General features: G+C 56.0%; 1 protein-coding gene across 1 annotated transcript in view; it reads left to right on the top strand.

Annotated features, from left to right (window-relative positions):
- Positions 1 to 1,010: 1,010 nt before the first annotated feature.
- The window catches only part of RTN4R (reticulon 4 receptor), a 77,083-nt gene continuing 62,720 nt past the window's right edge, over positions 1,011 to 15,373 (top strand). The window contains exon 1 of the mRNA XM_086761504.1: positions 1,011 to 1,251. Within this exon, the coding sequence (XP_086617630.1) occupies positions 1,230 to 1,251 (22 nt within the window). The 5' untranslated portion in view covers positions 1,011 to 1,229. The remainder of the gene's footprint in view (positions 1,252 to 15,373) is intronic.

Here is a 15,373-nt window from a genome sequence, read left to right as displayed (position 1 = left end):
CAGATGATTGTGGTGTCAGCATGAAGCACCCCACAGATTTTTGGGTCAGATGAGGTGGGTTATTGTACACAGGAGAAAAGGCTTCCTGGCTTGTCTTGGAATGATGCCTACGCAGAAAGATGCAAACTGGGTAGGCCTTCCGGAGATGCGGTGATGACACAAACCCGGAGTGCAAGCGGCTCTAGAGGTGGTCACTCTTAACTTTGCGCTTTTTGGATAAACTGAGGTAAGCTGTTGTCCTTCCTGTACACAGGAGAGTGATCCCAAAAGAGCAGGGATGGGATGTGGTGAGAGGGCTCAGGAAGAGCGCTGTGCCCAAGGGCCTGTCTTTAACAGGGTTCCCCCAGAGAATGGGGAGAAAATGGGGTCAGAAGAAGCAAAACCTGGCGAAGGGTCCCTGCCAGCACAGTGGGAAGAGGCTCTGCGGTTTGGGGTGTCTCTCGCCTCCCCCCCGGAGAGCAGCCCGGCCCTAGCAGGGTTAAAAACTCCCCGCCGAGGCCTCCAGCCCCCGCGGCTCCGCTGCCTCCCGCAGGGGCTGCCGGCCCCGAGCCCCCGGGACCCCTGAAGCCGGGAAGCGGAGGGGAGCGGGCCGCCCCTGGGTGTCCCTGTCCTCGATCTTCCTTTAGGTGGCACCTCTCCTCCAGGAATGAGCCTCCCGGCCTCTCGCAGCCCTGCCCGGGCAGCCCGGGGGGCTCGGCCGCGGATCGCCCGCCGTCGGGTCTGCCCCCGGAGCGGCCCCTCCCTCCATCCCGTCCCCGTCTCCCCCGTCCTCCCGCTCCCTCCCAGCCAGTAAAGCCGATCTAGGCTGATTCCCTCTCACGTCAAACCACATGATCCCATAAAACATTCATCGCCTCTCCCAGCCCCGCGCCCCGCGATCGCAGCGCAGCGGGCTCCGCGCTCTCCCCCGCCGCGGGATCCGCCGCAGCCCCGGCCCCGTGCGGGCGGCGGGCGGGAGGGAGGACGGGAGGACGGAGGGAGGAGGCAGGGAAGGGAGGGGGAGCCTCGCCTGGATGCTGACTCCGGCTCGGGGGCTGCTCATTCCCCCGATGAACGAGGGCACCGGTACCGGGAGAGCCCTCTCCCCGTGCGCCGCTGCCGCTTCGCGCTCGGGCTGAAGTTTTTTGTTTTTTTTTTTTCGTTTTTATTTTTTTTTTCCACGAGGATTCTGCCCCCCTGCTTTCGCAAGGATTGTACCGCTGCCCTTTGTGCCTTCCCCGACCCCTAAGATGAAGAGGGCGATAGCTGAAGGTAGGTCCGGCCCCGTCGTGGTCCCTGTGCGCCCCCCCTCCCCCGTCTTCCCCACACCCCACTTCCCGGGGGGGCGGCGGGGCACGGTGAAGCGGCCATGTCCCCAACTTCGCACCGCACCGGCAACTTCCCTCGCTGCAACTTTTATTTTCGGCGGAGTCGGCCACGGATGAGGGGCCGGACCCCGCGGGGGGCTGGGTTGGGTTGAGCGGGGCACGGGGGGAGCCGTGGGGGGGGCTGGGGGGGGGTGGCGGAACGAGAGCGAGCGCCGGTTGGAGACCAGCAGGCCGACCCTCCGCCAGCCCCATGGGGGACCGGTCGGCTGTTCCCTGCTTCGGCTCGGCCTTGGGGTGCCCCCGCCCCAAAGTTGGAAGCGGGAGGGGGGGAAGCGACGTCCCGCCCTCTCAGTCCCGCATCCCGCGAGGGCACGAGGGAGCCGGATCCCCAGTGCCCGCGGGGAGCGAGAGGGGATGGGGGGGGGAACAGCTCGGCCCCCCTGCCCCCCACCGCCGGGCCTACGGCTGCCTCCGGCCGAGGAAGTTTGCGGAGGCTCCGGTCGCCCCGGAGGGACGGCGATTAGCGGGGTGCGGCGGGTGAGCCCCTCCCTCAGGGTCCCCTGCATCCTCGCAGTCTGGTTCTCCTTTATTCAGAACTTAAGGGGATGCGGGGGGGACACCCATACCGAGGGAGAGGGACACAGCCGGCCAGAGCCTCCTCGGGCTGAAAATAGCCCTTTTTTAAAAAACAGCCGTTTCCTCCCCACCCCCCCTCCGCTGCTTTGGTAGCCCTGGCGATTTTCTGTGGTTCCCAGTGTGGAGGGATGGGGCTGCTGTTAGAGCTGCCTCGCTGTAGGGTCGTGGCTTGGCCGTTTGCCGTCGCTCCGGGTGAAACCCTGAAATAAAGACCGACATTTGGAGGGACACGCGCTGTCACGCTGCAGGTTCGGACCACTTGGAGAAGCGGGTGCCACCCAGGTGTGTTTGCTGGAAACCCAGCCTTATTTTTAACTGGAGCCATCAACCCACTGTAGGAGCCCCACTGATGTCCAGGCTGCTGGTCAAGGAGCGCTTGGCACGCAGAGCCTCTCGCTGCACCAAGTCTCCTCCCGTGTGTGCCATCCCCAGCTTGCTTCCTCTCTCCATTAGTGACACAAATATAATCTTTTCTTTTCCTTTCTTTTTGTTTGTGGTTTTTTTTTTTTTTGGAGGACACTGGCTGATTTACTTGTGACAATCAAAGGACATTTCCAAGCTCTGATCCAAACGGCACACTGCCTCCTTTAGAGAGTTTGTATCGTTTTTAATTCTGAAACGGCCAATTTATTCCTGTTTGGGAAACACCGTGGGAGCGGGTTGCAGTGACTGCCTCTCCCTGCGGGCCCTTGGGGGATCCTGATTATTTCAGCATCCATTTGCTCTGTGCTGCACCGTAGCCCGGTGTGGGGGTTGCCCGTGGGTTTGGACCTGGTGGTTGTGTGCCTGCGCACAGGCTGACAGTGCCAGGCTGGTGGTGCGGGCGGTTTGTCTACCGTGATGCTGCAGGACAGCCATCAGCTGTGGGGAGCAGCATCCAGGTGATGGGTGTGGTACTGGACAGCCTCTCCCACGCTGGTTGCGATCCTGCAGCAGCACAGCACTTTCTCTACGCTGTGACATCCCTGGCTTGCTACCAGCATCATGTGAAACAACACAGAAGACAATGAAATATAAAAACTGTGTTACAATGGCTGTATTTATAGAACAGGGCTTTGAGGGGTTTGTGTTCAAATTATTTTTTTTTTTTTCCTGCAGTTTATGAATTGCTCCTGTGAGAGGCTGGGTAGCCTGGCTTGCTGGTCGGTATGAGTGCAAAGTCCTTATGAACCTTGGGAGATTATGTTTAGATGAGTGACCATCCTTCTGTTTCTGGACTGCGTCTCCCTCCGTGGGCTGCCAGGATGCTTGGAGTGCCTTGCAAGCCAGAAATAGCCACCAGGGGCAGTTCCACTGGCAGAGCTTTCGCCTGGTGTTCTCGGCACTTACCGCCTTATTAACACAGTTTATTTGTATCGCAAGAGGTCTTTCCGTGCTTATTCTTTTACAAAAATTGTTTAAAAAAACCCCCAAGTGCAAAACCCTGTAATATGAGAACCATCACCAACCTCAGAGACTACATATTCGCTGACGTGAGAGCAGCTCTTTCTTTTTCTTGAGAAAAGACACCGTTCATCTGCGTTTTATTTTGTATTTCCTTTCTGTGTAATGTTCATTTGTACTGAGGGGCTGCAGCATTTCCTGAGCTTAGTCCCCCCTTCCCCACCAGGCAGCACGTACCTCAGACCTGCATTCTGTGGGACCATCGAAGGGTGTGTTTGGAGCAGTTTTCTAAACAGGAACATCAGGGCAAAAAGGTGGAGGTGCCGTGGCAGTGCTTCGTGCCCGGGCGCTGTGTCAGTGTGGATGTCTTTGTGTCCCTGCTAGTTCTGTGACGTTTTCCCCACTAAGAGCGCTAGAGAAGGCTGGTCCAGAAAATGAGAGGATTAGAAACGGTGAGAAAGACGCCGCTGCTCTCGCCGCTGCTGTGGCTTGTGGGCAGCATGTGCCCGTGCAGCTCACCACCAGCGCAGGGAGCATGGCAGTCCTCTCTTAACGAGCCACGTCTGTCAGTAATTACCTCCATCCTGTGTCCGGATGCTCTGGGGTTCGCTTGAGTAAAAAACTCCTGGGAGCCTGTGCAGAAGGCTGTTAGTGAGCACGAAGGAGACGATGGTGGGAAGGAGAAGGGGAGGAAAAGGGCGGTTTGCTAGGCCCTCTGCTTTCGTCTGCTGCCTGCCCCGCTCAGGGGACTTGGAGGGAGAGGGCAGGGGAATGGCTGTCTGTCTGTACTCTTGGCCCACTGCCTTCCCACGAAGTTAGGAGCTGGCAGGGGGATGTGGGGGTCCACAACTGACATCCCCACGGATGTCTTGATGACTCCGTGACAATCAGTGTGCTAGTAATGAAGGCCTTGTGCCTGTGTAATCTTCTTCTGACGCCAACAACGACTTTGGCCATTAAGCCTGCCAAAGGAATAAGCAAAATCTGCAAAATACAGCAGTGCCCATGTGAATTTTCCGCCTTTTTTGGCTCAGAAACAGCGAGGGAGACTGTGAGATGGGGGCAGGGAAGGGGAAGGATGCTCCGGAGGCCAGGTCTCAGGCAGACTGCTGCACACCCTGCCTGCACGGTGATCCTGGGTGTGGAAAGTTGCTGCCTCCTCTGGAAAGCGCAGCATCTTCTTTCCCTTCCCATCCTCCTGAGCCTGGAGGGAGAGGGAAAATCGGTTGAGCCAGAGCCTCAGCACAAAGCAGGACGATTGCAAAGAGCTGAGCTCTGATCTCCACTCTGAGCCTGCACGGTGCCAGTCGCCCGCGCCGCTCAGCCCCGCTGTGCTGCGGGGTGCATCCCGGAGGAGAGGCTGGCGCTGCGGTCCCAGCACAGGATTCACCCCGCGCACCCAGCTGGAAGCGGAACCGAAGGGAGAAGAAAGGAGTCGGTCTAATTAGGTGTGCGTTCTCTTCCCCTTGGATTTGCAATGCTTTCTGCTGCTGTCACCTTCATTAAGACATATCTCTGAGTGCCAAGCTCCTCTTTTGATGTTCCTAAAGAGGGTTTTTTTAATGCAGGGGGCACGCACACAGTGGAAGAGGAGTGTCCTGTAGCTCTGCAAAGAGGCAGCTTCACAGTATGGTGCCTGCAAAGGCTGGGAATTGCACTAGGGCTTCTCGCTCCTGTCCACGCAGAAATCCGGGTCCGTCTGGGATTTGTAACAGGGTTTCAGGGCTTCTCCATTACAGACACACGCAGAGGTGTGGGAGGGAGGAGGGAGGCTGGTGATCTGCAAAGCCCAGCCTTTCCTCCCCTTTCGTGCTTGTGGGTGCAATTCCTGGAGGTTTCCAGAGACGGAGGGAAAAGGGAGACAGTTGTATGGAAAAGTCATAGTCAGCCAAACGAAGCAGTGGTGGATCCTCCCATGTTTGCACGGAGATGCCCAAGCCATTTGTACAGCCATTTTGCTAAAACGTGCCAGCTCACCTCAGCCCGCGCTGCTGTCCTGGTGTGACTGTCGGGACGCACAGAAGCGTGAGTTTTGGGTGGGTCGTTATCCGTGACGGTGGTGTTCGGTAGGCTGACAGCAGAGCAGTGTCAAAGTGACGCGGATATTTCCCACGGCGTGTGTGCAGCATGGAAAGGCCCCTGCCTGGGTGTAAGGAAGGACACATCTGCACCTGGTATTGCACAGGCTCTGTCGGTATTTACTTTGCTCCTGGAAGACAGGGCTTCTGGAGTCTGGTCTTGACTCCTGACTTCATCGTATCCTTGACCAGGTCAACGAGCCTTTCTGTGATGTAGTTTCAGCTTTTCCAGCTCTAGCACTGGAAGAGCGATGCTGAGTTATCTCCCAGGGAGCCAAGAATGTGCTTAAAGGTCAGTCCAGCGCCAAACCGTGCAGGTCTGTCCAATTGCCCATTGCTTCTTTAGCAGTGACACAGCGCCAAGCGATGACACCAATGATAGTCTCCTTAGGGTTGTTGCTGCATCAGCAGCAGGTTTGTCGCTCTGGTCTGGCCTGCCTTTCTCACAGCCTTTGTGTTGTAGCTTGGAGCTGAGCAATAGCACCAGCAGATTCTACGATCTCTCAAGTCTCTGCTCCTGGAGTCAGGAGATTAGAAAAGTTCTTGAGTACCTGGTACTTCCCAGACTTGCTGGCCTTTCCCAGGGCTGGAGCTGATTGCACAGCTTTTCCTGATGTTGGAACTGAACCTCCCAAACTGCAGTTCTTGGCCATGGCTCCTTGCTGTGTCATCTGACCTCTTGGCTCCATCATCCTTATAACTGCCTTCGAGTCAGCTGCAATTAGATTGCTCCTTCCCTGGGTCCTCTTTGTTAGACCCACCCGTTGCTGGGTCCTCTTTGCCAGACCCACCATCCTAACTGCCTCTGCCTGACCTTGTAGGACATACGCTGTAGGGTTCTGACCAGCTACCTCACCCGCCCCTGGACCTTTTTGGTTTCCCCATGTTAATTTTGGACTCAGGGACCCACAGCTGCACATGGTGTTCGAGATGCAACCTCCTCAGTCCTGGGCAGAGAGGGACAGTAACTTCCACCACTCTGCCCACGCTCCTCTTAGCACAGCCCGGGATGTAGTTGCCATGTCGGCAGTAGGAGCAACCGTTTGCTTGTATTCACCTTGTCCACCACAGCTCGCAGGCTATTTACAGCAGATTGCTGCTGGGGGTTTGCAGGCTGGTAGTGATGCATGGAGTTATTCTGCCCCAGGTGCAGACCTTCATGCAGCTTTTGGACCAAGTGAGTACTTCTTAATACTGTTCCTCTTTCACTCATTCAACAAACTTGAACATTTAGGTAAACAGATGCCTGCCTGCATATGAATTTTATGTCTTTACTGTACTGAGGTGTTATTTAGCAGTGGGTTAGAGAAATCTGAAGAAGTCCAGGGTTCCTATCCTGCCTGTGGCTTCTCCAAATCACCCTGCTGAATGGTTGGTTCCCTGTGCTGCTGCCCAAGTTCCAGTCCAGACAGCTAAGGAGAAGCTAGTCCTTGACACAAGTTACCTTCTTCCTTCCACCATCAACATCTTTAGGTGATCAAATGATGCTTGTTTCGCTGCTTACTTCCTCCTGTGTTTCTCTTCTTTATCCAAGGAGGTCTCCATGAAGGTCTGCAGAACCTTTATTATCAGCTCTGCTTTGATCCCCATCCGCAGCTGCAATTGCACATGGAGAAGAAAAAAAGGCCTAGAGAAAGCAAATGCAAATACACCAGTAGAATGAGGTTGACTGCCTGAATGGGAGTTTCCAGCCGGTCACAGCTTTGCCCCATCTTGTGGGAGTTCGACACATTCCCTCGAATGGCTCTTTGAATCTTGTTGCCTTTTTTTAACGGTTGTGCTGTCTTTTATCTCTCTGTGTTGCACCTTCCGCTAGAAACAAAGGAATGTTTGCATTCAGACTTAATGCTTTCTTTTCTTCCTTGAGTGCACGGGATAATTACAGTGCCTTGCATGGACTGGTACTAATTGATCAGTTATTAATGATAATTATAATTTACATGATGGGTTAGGAAGAAGGGGCACTTCTCTGGTAGAAATGATGTTCAAAGATGACAGTTCAGAATTGCTTGCTGATGTGTCAGATGATCTCCTGTGTACTGCTCATTGGGGAAAACTGGTTAACTTTTTTTTTTTTTTTTTCTTCTGTTAAGAACAAATCCTTTGCAAGAGCCATCTGGCTGCTAAATTCTTCTCCTGAAGCTGTGCAGTTTGCTGGGAGTTCATTTGCGTGTTTAGCTACTAAAGAGAAAGTAAAAGTGACTGATTAGTCTAAGACTGCGACCATTCACATCAAAGTGACAGATTTTGTGAGCTGGATTTGGGAAAGTGTTTAAAACTGGTGTGTTTCCATTAAATTTTGAAGACTGTGGGCAGAACTATGCTCTCGGCGCTCCAGCACAGCTCTCGACTCTTTACCCTGCGCCGTTATGTCAGAGTGAGTTGTGTGGCTGTTAAAATTTGCGTGTGCTTGTTTGATGACTTTAAATATTGATTTTAATTGCGCGTCTTTCTTCGGGCTGTGAGTGATGATCAGAGCTGTGTGCAATACCCCAAGTGCATAAGACAACAACGTGCACAGGGAAGAGATGTGAACTTCTTAAGCAGAAGGGAGCAGGAGGAGGAAAGGAAAAATCTTCGGAGGCCCCGAATTCAGCTTTCCCTGCTTCCAGGCACCGTGGGGGGGCTCTGTCAGAGACATGCCATCAGCTGCCGGGCAAGTGGGGATTTCAGAAGCCTTTTGCGAGGGCTGGTGTCAGCGAAGGCTACGTGCCCTCCTCTGACAAAAGACATCTTTTGAAATCCTAAGAGCAAATACCGAGTTTGTTGACATTGTCTCTGAAGAGACAAATGATCGCCTGAAAGCCACTGGGACCCTCAGCGCCTGCACATCTCCACGGCATCCGTGTGTTTTGAGGGGCGGTGGGACGTTGCAGCGCCGGCAGCTGGGGAGCGAAACCCTCTCCCCGGGCATGGGTCCCTTCCCAAGCGCACACATCCAACTGTGATGAATGCTTTCCGTGCCTGTGCAAACATGGTTCACGTTGGCTTTACACTAGAGGGCTGTCTGTCCCTTTTCCTCCCGAGAAAAGGCAGGAGCCTGTGCGCTGCAAACGCTCTTGTTGCTCACAGGATCCACAAAATTCGACAGCAGCCCCTTTTGTCAGGCGGCTCGTGCGATGCGGTCTTCTGTTTACCGCTCACCGCCTCTCTTCGTGCTGCACAAGAACATCCGTGCCCTGGTCCGGAGGGCGCTTTGAAGCGGTTTGTCTCGAGTGACATGAAGGTTTTATGGCCAGGTGCTGTCCTCCTGCACAGGTCAGCAGCCTTTTTTTCCGCAAGAACCAGCAGCCTTCGTGCTGGCGGCAGCGTTCCCCTCCCATTGGCTCAGGGCACTGTTGCTGACAGGTGTCAGAGCACTGGGTATTGGGACAGGGCTTCTGCAGGCTGTGGAGTGCACCCGGGCAGCAGGTATTTTGGAAAATATCTTGCCCCTCCTGAGGGCAGGAGGATGGTCTTCAGTGTCCGAGGGATGAAGGGGATTTTGGCAGCTTTGGTTCCCTAAGTTCAGGTGGGATGGCTTCCTCTGGCTCTTCTGCTCAGAGAGGGGCTGGCACCTTTGTGGGAACCTTGGCCACCACGAGAGCTGATTGCTTCGGGTCCATGCGGGCACTCGTATCACAGGTTTGTTTAAGTCTGTTCCCGCTCATCTTCCTCTAGACTGGCTTTAACTCCAGTGAAGGTGAAACCAGCTGAGGTTTGCCTTCGCTTAACAAACTTGGTTTGAATTGAGACCTTTGTCTGGAGAGATGCAACTGCAAACACGAGCCCCTCAGTGACGTCCAGGTGCATCAGGGCGTTTGTTTCCGTTCCTGGATGCCCGTGCCGTCGATGTTTGGGCTTGGTTTGGACAGAAGCGGTATTAATCGAGAGCAGCGTGGTCCTTTGGCTTTTGCTAGCAAGGGGCTGCATCAGTGAGCAGGGCTGGAGGTGGGGGGGATGCTGTGAAGGCGGGGAGGGACAGGAGGGCACTGGTGGGAGGGAGCACAGTGCTGGACATGCTTTGGGGCTGCATCTCGCACATGCTGAAGCACAGATGTTGGTTCTTTGTCAGCAGCTGATTTATCAGGTCCAGGGATTTCTCTCCCTCCCTCTTTTCTCAGTTCGCAGCTCACATGTCCTGAAGGGAGGGGGGAATTAATAACAGTAATTACAGCAGCTCACCATCCTGAGCGGAAGCATCAGCTGCATGTGTAGTGATGGATGGCGGGAGACTGCTCTGCCGTGAGGAAGCTGGGGGTGGAGATGGCCAGTTGGACCTGCTGCTCTCCATCCACCACCACCCGTGGGCTGGGACAGCAGCTGCTGCCAGATGTGAGGCAGGAGGGGATCGGCAGCGGGAGCGGGCTGAGATCTGCCGTCACCTGAACGCAGGGCAGGGATGTCCCTGGGCTGAGCATCGGCGATGAGCCCGTTGGCTGCTTGGGCCTCACCTGCTGCAGGCAACCCTCACTGTCTCTGCTCCTGGCCCCATTCCCTGCTGCCGGAGCCGGGAGCAGCCAGCAGGCAAGAGGGCATTGCCCGGCTCTCGATGTTACACACCTGCCTTGCCTTTTTGCTCTGGCCGTGCTCCTCTGTTTAACCCCGCCCTGCAGACCTGCCCTGGGGTCTCCATGGAGCGTTCCTAGCCAGGCTGGTGTGCAGGGCAGTTTGGGAAGTCCCTGGGGAGCTGCATCCCCCACCCCAGCCCCTGCTCCCCCCACATCTGCACTCCTCTGTGGAGACCAACAGTTGCCGAATCCCTCGCTCAGCTGCTTCAATTTCAATCCACAAAATTAATTTTGGGCCCTCTGGGTGAGGCAGCGTTAGCAGAGAGCAGAGGGGTTCTGCCAGCCAGGCCTGCCTGGGCAGCGTGGAGGTGTCAGCCCTTGCAGGCTCGGACATGTCCTCCTGAGGTCTCAATTTCTCACATCGTAGGGTGGAGTGACACTTCAGCTGGGACTGGCAGGCAGAGCCTGGCCGAGGCCCTCCGCCTTGCCCCTAAACCTGGGGAGGTAACGTCTTTGGGTCTGACGTTCCCCACAAGGCAGACGAGCCATCTCTCCCACTCTTTTTAGGAAGAGCCGCTTCTCACACGACCCGCTGTTTGCTGCCAGGGCGCTGGCTGTGCTCCGAGGGGAATGTGGTGTCTGGAAATCAGGTAGAGGTTGTTTAAGCGGTGTCCCCAGGTCAGCGAGCACTATTCCAGCTTTCCCAAGGCCGCCTCCTCTCCTGCATTCAGCAGAGGGGGGTCCCGAACCCTGGGAAGGGGGTCTGTGTGGGGCTGGGATTGCTGCTGGCGCAGGAGCCATCTGCCCCAGGCTCTCCTGCTCCGGGAACGGCGTTGCATTGGAATAATGGGCCCTTTTCTCTCCAGGCTGGAAGGCAGCACTGAGGGAGCAGCACAGCCAAAGAGAGATGTTTATGTGAACGGCACAATAAACGCATCTGAGCTGCCTCCTGGGAACCAGCCCAGAAGAGACTGACTTTCCTTGGCCATGGCTTTCCAGTGGGAAATGCTCTTCTTTCGCGGTGTTTATTTTTGGCTTTCCTAGAGTTTTGCTAGGCTTACAATTAATCCTAAGCTTCTGGGTGGCCAGCTGGGCTGCGGGGACAAAGTCTTCTTCAGAGCAGTTTGCTTGGTTGTTTCCTGAGGACCTGGGGTTCACTAGGAGCTTGGGAGATCTTGGCCTGGGTCCACCTGGGGCTTGCGCGCACGCTGGTGTTGGTGGGGAAGAGGTCTTGGGGCTGCAGCCTGCACGGGGAAGTGGTGGAGAAGCCACTGGCGCTATCCTGTCAGATGGACAGGGAATTTGCTCTGCCTTGGGCAGCTGGTGTGTTGCTGGCTGGGCGCTGGGATGTGAGGACGGGACCAACTGTGTGTCACTGCGTGCGTGAGTCGGTGGCAAGCTGGCACAGTGCGTGTTGCATGGGTGTTAGAGCTGGGCTTCCTGCTCACCCAGGTGCACTTGCATGTTTTTATTACCATGAGCATCCCCCAGAGCAGACTTTGCCTGCTCCAGCCTGGCCACCTGCGTAGTGTTGTGTGAAACACCTTGGGGTTGCGCTGTGCTGGACGGGCTGCAGGACGGGCAGGCTCTGACGGGAGCTCCCCGGGACTCCCTGCACTGCGTGGTCTCTGCCTGCGGTGCTGGAGGGGGATCCCAGCCCTCTGATGTACCCAGCACCACCTTTTGGGCTTGTTTTCTTGGCAAAAACCCGGTGGGGTGCCAGCAAAGGTGGCTCTCTGTGTGCCGTAGGCTCGTTGCCCTGCCTGCACCCTCTCCCCTCCTCTCGCTGTAGCTGAGACGGCCCCTCTGGAAGTGTTCGGGCTGGGCTCCTGAGCCTTTCTAGCTTCTTCCTAAAATGAAAGCTTCACCACTGCTCATCTGGGCATGACTCCTTTGCTGTGCTTTTTGCAGTCATAAAGCCACCCCGCAAGACGTAGGCCCAATGCGGAGAAACCGCTGGTGTCAAAACTCCTGAAAAAACCCGGTGGGAGACTGGCATAGTTGAGCTTAGGTGTCTGCTGTCGCCTGCTGCAATGCAGATGCCGTACGGGCCAGTGAGTGAGCGCGGGGCCGCCTGGCCGGGGCACGAGGTCCAGCTCTGCCAGTGACCCGCTGTCAGGCGAATGATATTTCGTGTGCGACATAGGCCGTGGGCCAGCGGCTCCCACCGCCCCTCTGCGTGACCGAGGCGCGCAGCCCCTCCTGGTAAATCCTGGTCAGCATGTCGTTGTCCTTCTATCTGGAGAGGAGGGTGACAGTCGTCAATCTGCCTTCCCCCCGCCTGTCCCCACATCCCCTGAGCTCAGAAGAGACGGCATGCAGACTGAACATCCCCAGGGATACAGGGCAGAGCGACGGCCGGCAGTGCTGCAGACACCGGGTCCCGTTGCTCTGGACCTGGGGAACGCCGCGCTGGACTGCTGCAAAAAACACGTGGGGCTGGAGTGGAGCAGGCGTTTACCGCTCTCTCCAAAACGGAGAGATCCTGTGAATTGAAGGAACGAGCCTGACACTTGGCACCAGGAGACGTGGGAAGTGATAATGGGAGACAGGGCTGTAATGGCACAGGAATCTCTCAGGATGATGGGAGCTAAATGACACGTTAAGGAAAATTGCACCTCGTTGTGAGTGTCAAAATCGACAGAGAGGGAAAGGAGACGAACAGGGTGTGCGAGCGCACCCCAACAGCTCCTGTGAACGGGCCTTGACCCACCTCCGGATCAGGCTGGAGCCAGGCCCCCAGCTCCCTCCTCCTGCTTCCCCCAAACCTCTCATGGTCAGGGAGGATGAGGTGATGGGCGTAATTGTTCTGGCCAAGTGCAGCCTTGCAGGGCCCCCCTCCCCAGACATTTCTGGATGGTGAGGCTGTAAGACCAAAATGCCCATCGCAGTGTGGATGTGCCTGGATGCACGCTAACATGTGCGTGCACGTGGGGCTATGTGAGCAGAGGCCATACATGTGTTCAGTCATGCAAGCAGGGCACAGTGAGTGCCGCACGAGGGGCTGCCTCTGTCTCCACCGTGGAAAAGGGGTGAAAATGATCATGGAATGGGCACACAGCTTGTGAAGAAGGGGCTGCAGCCTGCTTGTCACCCAAAAAAGACAGGAAAATCAGAGACATGGAACAAAATAATTAAACAAATGGCTGCACTGAGTACAGGCTAATGACAGACTCTGCCAAGCATCGCTGCCTGTTGCAGGGGCTGAGCCCTGAGTGATCTGGCGGTTTCGGAGCTGATGAGACAAGAGGCTCAGCACTGAGAAGAGCGTAGCGATGCTCCTCGTCCTCACTGCATGCTGGGCTCCAGGGAGCGGGGAGCCTGGGGCATGTCTCAGTGGGCCAGAATGGGAGTGTGTGGGAATGGGGATAAAAACTGGATGAGGAGAAAATGGCAGGTCAGTGTGTAAATCTCCTCCCTTGGAGAATCATCGTTCCTTCCACCCCCTTCTCTCAAAAAAAACCCCTAAATTACTGAGGACACAAAGAGAGTTTGACATGAAGAGCACTCAGAGGGGCTGGAGCTACTTGATGTCGAAGGGAGATGGAAAGGATGGGCCAGTATAGAGGAGGCAGCGCGGGAAGAAATGGCACAGGAGGATAGCTTGGCTGCTGCTTCTGATACAGCAGCCAGATGGCAACACGCTGAAAAGCATAGGAGGAGAGTATTTCGCTTGCAGGAGAGTCCTCCAGAGCTGCCTCCCACAAGGTCCTGCTGAAGGTCCACAGAAGGCGCAGCTAGGGCCGTGTATTTATATTTTCAGGAAAACATCCAGCAATGCCACCCTGCAGGTTCTCCCGCTTTGGGCAGGGATGGAGAAGAGCTGAGGGTACGAGACAGACCTGCCTGTGGGAACGCGGAGACGGGTCATCCCTAGTGCCAGCCAGAGCAACTCCTTCTGGAAAACCATCAGCTGGTGCCTCCAGCCTGGGCACTACCCCTCATTGGACCCTGGATGTTGGTGCATCCTTGTGACCTGCTCCCTCTCAAGCGTTGCCACCTTGGTTTCTTGCTTCAGAGGAGCTGGCTAAGCAGATGAGGGAGTGGGTTATTTTTCAAAGCACAACACAGACATCCTGAGGAGCAGAAACAAGACTTGGGAAACAAAAGATGGTCCATAGAGATGAACAATGAAAGCACATTTAGCAGTGGTGGAGATGCATGGCTCTGTGTTACCGAAGGACTGACGCTGAGCTATGTGGCATCGCTGAACGGGAAGACTGGTGGGGCAGGGTGGTCCTGTGCCCTCTGTTCTCCCACCGCGTGTGCTGCCAAAGAGCTTCTGCCTGTGCTTTAGGAGCTTGTGGCTGAGCCACTGAGAGCCCTCCCTGACTGCTGCTTTGCTCATCGGCTGAAGCCACCCCTTCCCCGTCGGGTGATTCACTCGCGGCTTGTTCATCTGAACTTGTAACCGTCCGTCTGCACACGCTGTAAAGAGTATTTAATGTGCAGTGTTTTGCTGAGCCTGTAGCCTTTGGAGCTTTTTGTGGAGACTCTTTGTGGCCTCCCTGGACACATTATTGGAGCAGTATGCTCCCAGGCACACTGCTGAAAGCAGATGTCATGCAGGTAAATACATTGGTTCTTCCCAGGATGCATCCAGTGCTGGGCTGGGGGAATGAAGGTAATGCTGGCTTCCTCTACAGGTGCCTGGCCAAAGTTCCGTCCCCTCCACTGCTTCTGGTCCTTTGGTTTGCTCCCTCTCAGAACTAGAGGCCACGGTGGAGAAGGGGCATGGTGCCACCCAAAAGGGTCCCGCAGCCCCGGTGGGCTCAGGGTGTTTGTGCTCCCTGACAGCAGTTCATCCTCAACAACTGTCTGGCTCTTCAGAGCAGCACCAGGAAATATGCAAATTTAACCTTTGAATTTACCGTGCTATTCTTTTCCTGGGAAATGTCACTCAGAGCATCAAGCTGGGATTGCCTGGTCTCAGAGGGGAGTGGACATCCGTGGCGTATGCTGTGCCTCTGGGGACGCATCTGGCCGGCCCGCAGCTTGGGGAGCTGGGTCCTCCGGGGAGTCCTTAGGTGCTCCCTGCAAGCAGGAGCTCCCGTGCTCTGGAAGCTCTGGTCGCTGACGTGCTCTGCTTTGCTGTCAGCAGAAGCCTCCCCAAAACGATGTGATGCGACAGGTGGAACATGTTCTGGTGACTTGAGCGGGCTCCTGGGTGACGTGAGGAGGATTACGTCCCTGTCGCCGGGTGCTGGGTGTGGGAGCTGTCAGGTGGTGACATGTCTCACAGCGGCGAGAGCGGCTCGTGGGAGCCAGCACGGGAGAGGGCTCCGCTGCCTCGAGGAGGGGTCAGCTTGCAGGGTCAGCACCAGGAGGGATCCCCCCGCTTGGCTGGATGTGCAGGAGATGAGGAGCTGAAGGGAATCCCAGCTGTCAAAGCCAGCAGTGACCAATAGGACCATCCTAGCTCAGGCTGGAGACTAAGATGAAGAATTGAGTTTACAGGCTGCCCCTGGGAGGTACCTAT

The sequence above is a fragment of the Chlamydotis macqueenii genome, chromosome 17 (assembly GCF_036417535.1).
Source record: "Chlamydotis macqueenii isolate bChlMac1 chromosome 17, bChlMac1.mat, whole genome shotgun sequence".
Classification (NCBI taxonomy): Eukaryota; Metazoa; Chordata; class Aves; order Otidiformes; family Otididae; genus Chlamydotis; species Chlamydotis macqueenii.
Note: the sequence above shows the minus strand (reverse complement) of the source record. Positions and strands in the feature narration are given on the sequence as shown.